This window comes from Priapulus caudatus, unplaced genomic scaffold (assembly GCF_000485595.1).
Source record: "Priapulus caudatus unplaced genomic scaffold, Priapulus_caudatus-5.0.1 Scaffold364, whole genome shotgun sequence".
NCBI classification, from domain to species: Eukaryota; Metazoa; Priapulida; class Priapulimorpha; order Priapulimorphida; family Priapulidae; genus Priapulus; species Priapulus caudatus.
Window position 1 is genome coordinate 193459 of NW_014577425.1, and position 8664 is coordinate 202122.

The 8664-nt window shown below is 44.8% G+C and overlaps 1 protein-coding gene across 2 annotated transcripts in view; it reads right to left on the reverse strand.

Moving 5' to 3' along the window:
* Positions 1-1671: 1671 nt before the first annotated feature.
* The window catches only part of LOC106809573 (receptor expression-enhancing protein 5-like), a 17492-nt gene continuing 10499 nt past the window's right edge, over positions 1672-8664 (reverse strand). The window contains exons 2-5 of one of the 2 annotated variants that reach the window (XM_014812700.1): positions 4972-5065; positions 4349-4489; positions 2844-3004; positions 1672-2009 (exon numbers count right to left, since the gene is read on the reverse strand). In XM_014812700.1, coding sequence (XP_014668186.1) covers positions 2986-3004; positions 4349-4489; positions 4972-5065 — 254 coding nt within the window. In that variant the 3' untranslated portion in view covers positions 1672-2009; positions 2844-2985. Of the gene's footprint in view, positions 2010-2843; positions 3006-4348; positions 4490-4971; positions 5066-8664 lie in introns of those variants that run through there. The other variant, XM_014812701.1, reaches the window with a different exon arrangement.

An 8664-nucleotide genomic window follows, 5' to 3' on the forward strand; every position in this document is an offset into this window, starting at 1 on the left:
ATATATATATATATCCCTACGTGTTAATTTACGCCGACCCTCTGAGAGTTTATCAGGAGTTGCCAGATGTGTTTTAGATTTCGTTCCCATGGAAGGTATTTGTTTGGAAGCGCACAATGAGCCGTCTTGGATTAGCCAACAAAAAACAAATTGATCTTGGTAGTTTATGTCATCAATGACAAAATATTCTCGATAGTAATACAACTGCAATATATATATATAGATATATATGTGTGTGTATCATTAGCGTGTGAATTAGCAGATGCCAGCTCGTGCATTGCTCTGCAGTAATGTTATCGAGAATGTGTGAACAGTGACATCTCTACTCCTGCAATCCTCTCTGTTCACGCATGCGCAGTACAGGCGCAGTCAGACGAATCATCGCTTTATTGAAATTATACATTTAAAGGACGAGTAGTTTGATAATTACACGTACTCACGAGTAGTTTGATAAAAAGTAGTATATACACATTTAAAGGATTGCCCTAATGTCTCATTTAAATAATTGTATAGCACCCAGTTCTCCCTAGTTTGACTACACTGGCTGAGGCATAGGGAAAATCTGTGTTTTCGCATGACCAGTATAAGCGAATTGAAAAACTAGTTATAAATATTTTGTTATGAAAATGAAAGTTTAATCTCGCGCTTTAATAATTATTGCTGTTTTTTTTTTTGAATATCCATCGTGCTAACTCAGTTAGATGATAATGAAATATTATTTCACCTTTATAGGCATCTCTGCTCAGACTACGACCCTCATCACATCGGGTTGACTTACATTATAGGCGATCATACGTAAAACATTAATATGTTCACGCATTCTTGTCACACACACACACACACACACACACACACACACACACATCACACACACACACACACACACACACACACGAAACACACACGACACACGCAACACGCACACACACACACACACACACACACACACACACACGCACACACACACACACACAAACCACACACACACAAACAAACAACACACACACACACACACACACACACAACACACACACACACTACCACACCACGCGCGCGGGCGCGCCGCGCGCGGCAGGCACACACACACACGCACACACACACACAACAACAACACCACACACGCACACGCAACACCACAACGCACACGCACAACGCACACACACGGCGCGGCGCACACACAACACACCACACACCCACACCACACACACACACACCACACGCACGCACGCGACACACACAAACAGCCACACGACACACCCGCACACACACGCGAGCACGCACACACACACACAAAAGGCGCGCAGCACACCGCACGCACGCACACACACACACAACACATTCACACACACACACACACACACGCACACACAACACGCACACAACACACTACAAACACACGACACACACACACACCACACATACAACATAATATATATAATAAATATATGACTGTATAGTTTATATTACACTGAACTGAAGTACTACTAAGGTATTTATGCTTGTAATCTCTGTAACAGTTTACATATATATCAGGAGTAGATAAAGGGAACCCCCTAGTTCCCTTTATCTACTCCTGATATATATATATAGCGTATAAATCGTCCACGATATGAGCTTAATTAATAAAGACGAGTGCAATATCAAAATATAAAATCAAATGAAATCAGTGACTATCGGTTAGTTATTATATATTGGTAATTTTATTATATTGTGGATATATTCCAGATATTGCTCCTATCGTGATATACTACTCATACACCGATGTGGCTGCCTACATGTATTTACTCAACGCCGTACAGTCGCACCAGAAACACACCGAGACCAGTACATGCGTACCGTGGCTTTCTGGTCGCGTATATAAAGCGCCCTCTTGCGGTGGCGATTGTAGATGTTCAACATCAACAGCAATTACAAAAAACAGAAGAACGTTAGGAATCGCGGCGGCGCGTCTGTTGGGTTTGTTCAGTCGTTCTTCACTTCCTTCGCAACGTCGCTCATCTTCTCGGCGGCTGAAAATACACGGCAATTATTACTTAGCGTCAAAAATCGTAAAGGCATGAAAATTGCTCAAGCATTTGCTACACGCACACACACACGCACGCACGCGCGCGGTCGCTCGAACGCACGCACGCACGCCCGAATACGTACACGCAAAAACACGCACACGTGCGCGTACACGCACACGCGCGCACACGCATACATGTCAGGGGCGGATCCAGGGCTGAAGCTAGGCAGTATTTTTCCAGATTTTAAGGGCACATCCCCCAAAAAGGGCACACCACCCCATAGTGGGCGCTGTCAGGCGCGGAAGCACATGTCGGGGGGTTTGGGAGGCCTCCCCCAGGAAATTTCAAAATTTCAAGGGTCCCTGGGCACAAAAATGAGCACCATTTGAGCACACATTTAGTCAAGCAGCAATAGCTAAAAACCATATGGAATTTTATTTCTGCATTTTGCCTGCGCTTTGCATACCAGCAATTAATGCAGAATGATTCAAGCACTTCCCTTCTTTTTCAGATATCAAAGCTAGTTTTGTTACCACGTAAAATTTTGATTTCCTTCAAGTCCTGTCAATGAATCAGAAGAAAAAGAAAACAAATAAAGAATATATCCAAATTCCATCAAATTGTTTTCTGTATTTTTTAGCGCAAAATCTCGAAGAGCACTTTGAAATCTAGACCGTATTTCCCAATACGGCAAATACGGTCTGAATCCGCCCCTGCATGTACGTACGCACGCACGCACACACGCATACACCTGATCGCGAAACCTTGATATCGTGCTGCCATCTATCGTCGAATTTCGCGTGGAAATCATACACTGGCTACTGCCGGAATGCTTACCGCTGCTGAGAGTGTCCTCGGCGCTTCTTTGATCTCATCGATCGTGGAATCGATGCCCTCTTCTGTGCTCGCGACTTGATGAATGGCTTGATGGACGTTTTCGTAGATCCCCTGGCGCGCCGTTACGTTTGAGATGGCGCCATCACCAGACGAGAAAGGCGCGACGCTGCGAGTGTAAATGACGTTCATCAAGGCGTGAGTCACAAGACATCGGCCGCAAATGATAGATCGATTATGTTTCAGTTTATGTGTTGCTAGATGGGACGGATGTTGTGTTAGGCATTGGCGTATATATAAATGCGTGTTAGTTGTTGATTTTTGTTGGTTTGGGTGATTAATCAACCCTTGATCCAATGTATCATAATGCCTAAACAACCAAAAATCTAGCGCATATTCAACGCGAAGTGTTGGTTATATAAAGCATATATAATCATTGTAGAATAACCAGAAAGGTATCATCACTTCGTCTTCGTCCGTCCATCGTCATCATCATCATCATCGTCGTCTGCCGTCATCATCATCATGCATCATATCATCATCATCATCATCCATGCATCATTATCGTCGTCAATCATCATTCATCATCATCATCAAGCCACCACCGACCACACCATCATCATCAATCGTCACTTCGTTGTCAAATCGTCATCATCATCATCATCGTCATCATCATCATCATCACCACCACCACCACCATCATCATCATTGTCTTCGTCGTCATCGTCATCATCATCATTATCGTCATCATCATCATCGTCGTCGTCATCATCATCATCACCGCCACCACCATCATCATCATCATCATCATCGTCATCATCATCATCATCATCATTGTCGTCATCATCATCATCATCACCACCACCACCATTATCATCGTCGTCATCATCATCATCACCACCACCATCATCATTGTACGGGGAGGGGGGTGTCGATGTGTAACTAGTGCTCATCCTCAAAAACTCACATGAACAACGAGATGTGGTAATTATCACGGCAGGTAATTAATTGCTACCCCGACCTGTCCCAATTATATATCCCCGCTGATTGAGGTGATGAGTCTCGGCAACGTTCGGCAACGTTCGGCAACGTTCGGCAACGTTCGACAACGTTCGGCAACGTTCGGCAACGTTCGGCAACGTTCGGCAACGTTCGGCAACGTTCGGCAACGTTCGGCAACGTTCGACAACGTTAGGCAAACGTTCGGCAACGTTCGGCAACGTTCGGCAACGTTCGGCAACGTTCGGCAACGTTCGGCAACGTTCGGCTGTTACTTCGATGAAGTTACTGTTATATGTGTACGTGTCGACTTACTCGAATCCTGGATAACTCACAAACAATAAATACTTGTTCCCCGCGATTCCCCGACTTACTTGAATCCTTGAATAGCTGGGTCGCTAGATACTTATTCCCTGATTCCCCGCACCTAGTTTACTTCCATACAAATACCCTACAGCATAATCATCATCAGACGTGTTCGATACGTGGTGAAACCAAGGTATGTATGTACCTTCACGAGCCAGTAGACGGGGAACCAGGATAGAACGATATCGACGAAGAATTCGATGACGCTGAAGTAAGCGAAGACAACCCAGTAGGTGAGCCACTTCGTATCGTCATCCTTATCACTGCTCTCTATGGCCTTCACTCTGCAATCCATGCAACCAACGGTTAAAGTGCACCTCCCTTTCTTACAGGCAACTTATATAGGTATTGACAATGCATATTTTTGCGAGGATACGAAATGATTTTTCAGGTCTAATTTGGCGAGATTGTTAATCGTGATAAATTAAATTTGAATTATCGCACTTTAATTGCAGAAAATGGCTAAAGCAGAACGGAAATTGAGAATAATGCTAAACGTCTGAGTGGCATCGTGTAATACCGTTTAGCCACCAGGAGGCACTGTGTGCCACGAGGTGGCGCTGTTTAATCAGAAAATCATCAGAAACTCATGCGCGCAAAGTTCCACTATTAAATTTAAACCATTTTATACGATTCATTCGCTCATTCGTATGGTTGAATATAAAACTGAAATAATATAATATAATAATACAGTACTGGTAGAATTTCGTACTAAAACATATCAGAATAGGTGAAGAGGTTAATAGAAACTAACAGGTTAACTTACGATCTGTATGACGGGTAGACAAATCCGATGAAATTACATACAAGTTGCGCCCAGTAGCCTAGTACCATATAAATGGAAAACACGCCAGCGCCACCTGTTGGGAAAACATGGGGAAAAAGGTTAAACCGACCAAGAATATAAACGTTAATATAAATATTTAAAACGTTAATATAATAGTCTGCTCCAGATTATATCACAGACCCATCCCTCTGTAGCAAAAAAATAACGCTGATATGTCACACGTCTATTCATTTCCGTTATATTTTTAGTATACTAAACGAATTTTCGCGCCGAGAGTGTGCGCGTGGTTGTCTGGTTTGTTTTTCTGTCTGAGCCGTGTGCATATATATAAGTTTGTAAGCGACGCATATATTATTAATTTACTATAAATTAATTCCTTGTTATGTTTATATCGGGATAATGGCGGAAACGACGAGTAACTATTCAAAAGATTGAAGCCGGAACGATTCACGGCACCACAGACCACTGGCGCCCACAGGTCTTAAGAAAGTAGAAGCACAGAAGGATAAAATCCTCAGTGATAATAAAAAGCAAGCGCCGTAGGCGCGTTGCATGCTAGGGGGGTCTGGGGGCATGCCCCCCTGAAAATTTTGAATGGTAGACGTCTGGAGATGCAATCTGGTGAGTCTTGCGAGAGAGATTTAAGAACAAAATGTAGGAACAAAACTGTTTAACCCAAAATTTACTGGAAGCACTGTGCTTCCAGTGCTTTTATCTGCGGGCGCCACTGCCACAGACACTCCTCACATACAAGGACAGCTATGTCCCACGAGAACTGAACAATTAACAGTATTATTACATTCTCGTGAAGATGCGTAATTAATGCGTAATTAATGCGTAATTAATGCGTAATTAATGCGTAATTAATGCGTAATTAGTTCGTAATGTTATTCGATCGTCCGCGACATGCTCTCACGATGTCTTCCGACATTGTGATATAATTGTTCAAGGAGCCCATCTAAGCGGGAGACGGTAAAACGAGGGCGCGACCAAAAGGTCCAAAGGGCTGATCGGCATACAGCTCGGCATATAGAGGTGTGACTGCACAATCAGTTCTTACATATTTCCTAGTGAAAAAAAGGTCCAAGTCCCCACGCACACGGGTATTTTTGGGACCCTGGATTAGTCGGATATGACGTCATGTAGCGTAAACATGGACCTTGACCCGGTTTCGCCGTCCCATAAATAAAGTAGCGGCGAGCTTTGCCCATATACAGGCAACCAGCGAGTCCCAGTTAATCCAATATTGACGCCCGCATAGTATACAGCGTGTAAACAGGATGTTTATTGGTTTTATGTAGACGTGTGTGTGTGTGTGTGTGTATGTGGTGTTGTTGTGTGTGTGTGTGTGGTGTGTTGTGTGTGTGGTGTGGTGTTGTGTGTGGTGGGAGTGTTGGTTGTGTGAGTGTGTGTGTGTGTGGTGTTGTGCGAGCGAGTATTATAGTTTACATATAGTTCTGTTAGGTCAACATAGTCTCATGCGACAGTAAACACGACTTTGGAACGCGAATGTGTGGTATGTGAGCTCACTCCGCGCGCCTAGAAACCCCTCGTGTTAATACACATGCGTATTACTACGCGCCCTGTGACTCACTCGGACGCGTGTGTATCGTGTGTAGAATATCACCCGCTTTTAAGGCCAGCAGCTGACTTTTTGATACAAGTGGTGCGCAGAGACGTCGCAAACGCTTAATAATGGTTCCAAAAGTCGTTTGATGCGTTGATCATATTCAAAGGCGGTTGAAGGTGATGCTCAAACACTAGTTCTATATATGGCTCCAATGTCGCAAATGCTTAGTGGGTTGAATGTTTCTATCTTCCTTCCCGTATATCCGTCTGTCTCGTTCTCTAATCCAGATTTTTTTGTCTTCTTTCTCAGGTTCTAGCTCCTCTCCCACCCACTCTCCCTATCTCTTTCTCTCATTCGTTCTATTACTCGCCTCTCACTCATTCGCGCTCACACTCTTCTCTATCATTTCTCGGGTTGTGTGTCGTCTCGTCTTTTCCACAAACACACGTATATTTGTCATCATTCTTTTGAGCTTATTCTCGCATTCATTGCATCGCACACCGCACGCACGCACCCACGCAACGCACTCACACACACACACACACACACACACACACACACACACACACACACACACACACACACACACCTGCGCTGCGCAGCGCGCGCCACTACACGATACACACGCACCGGCACACACACCACACACACACATACACGAACACACACAATGCATCAATCGTGCTGTCTCTCTCTCGCTCTCCCATTTTTTCCCTCTCTCTCTGCCTCTCCCTCTTTCCTCTCTCTCTTCTCGCCCGTCTCTCTCAACCCCTCGCCCCCCCCTCTCTCCCTCTCTCGTCTCTCTCGGTGTGTTGTAGGTTTCTGTGTTCTGTAACACTCCGCTAACATAAAACCAAAGGCGAATATGGAAACATCTTATTTATGATGTTGAATTATGCAATATGATTATGCATTTATAAACATGAATATTATAATTATGCAATATTTTAGCGCCCGCTTCAATTTGGCATTGTCTTTCAACGCAGTAGGATAAAATCGCGAGCAGCATATGAAAGTCCAAAAAAAATCGTACATATACAGCAGTTAATTGTAGTATTATAAACATTGATGCATATCACAGGGCCCGTTAGTACAACAAAGGATACCACACCTTTCTCTCTCTCTCTCTCTCTCTTCTCTCTCATCTCTCCTCTCTCTCCCTCTCTCTCTCTCTCCTCTTCTCTCTCTCTCTCTCTCGATCTCTCTTCTCTGCTCTTCTACTCTCTTCTCGTCTCTCTGTCTCATCTCGTCTCTTCGCTCTCCTTCTTCTGCTGTCCTTCTCTCCTCTCTCTCTTCTCTCTCTCTGCTCGCCTTCTCTCTTCTCTCCTCCTCTCTGTCTGTCTCTCTCCTCTCTCTCTCTCTCTCTCGTCTCCTCCCGTCTCTCCGAGAGCAATCGCCTCTCTCCCCCCCTCTCCCTCTCCCCTCTCTCCCCTCGCCGCCCTCCCCTCTCTTTCCTCTCTTCCGCTCTCTGCTCCTCTCTCTCTCTACTATATTATATTATATTATATATTATATATGTGCGTTGTATTCATGACAGGTGGGTATACCAATGCGGGAATTAGTATCACCAGCAGAACGATGTACATATCGGAGTTAACGGCCAGTTTTTCTCCAACTTTCTCCACTGAGCATCTGTGAAGCAGAGTTCTTTTTTCGTGGGCGCAAATCGTTTAACTACGTCTTTCTTCGCAACTGAGCGATTACGGGCGCCTCGTGCAGTTTCGTGTACTCTGCTGGGCCGCATGACGTTGCCAAATTGAAAAGCGAAGCGAGAACGAGATAAACGAGAGAGGAAGACGAGGAACAGATCAAGGCTTCAATCATATCAGCATTGCTGGACGAGTGATAGAGCAACGTGTTGACGTATTGGAGCGAAGAGTGACGATTGCGCCCCAGGGCGCGGAATTTCAGCAGTATTTAATACGCCACATCGCTTCGGGGGGGCGGTGTAGACGGGGGACAAACAATTATAGCACGCTCTCGGGGGGCCCGCGCGTGACTGGCACTAATTGCGATATCGTAGAGCTATAGGAAGTAATGCGCTTTCCTTATGGCTGCAGGCTCGCGTGTAGAGCAGGCAACCCGGAGAAGTGCGTTACAGA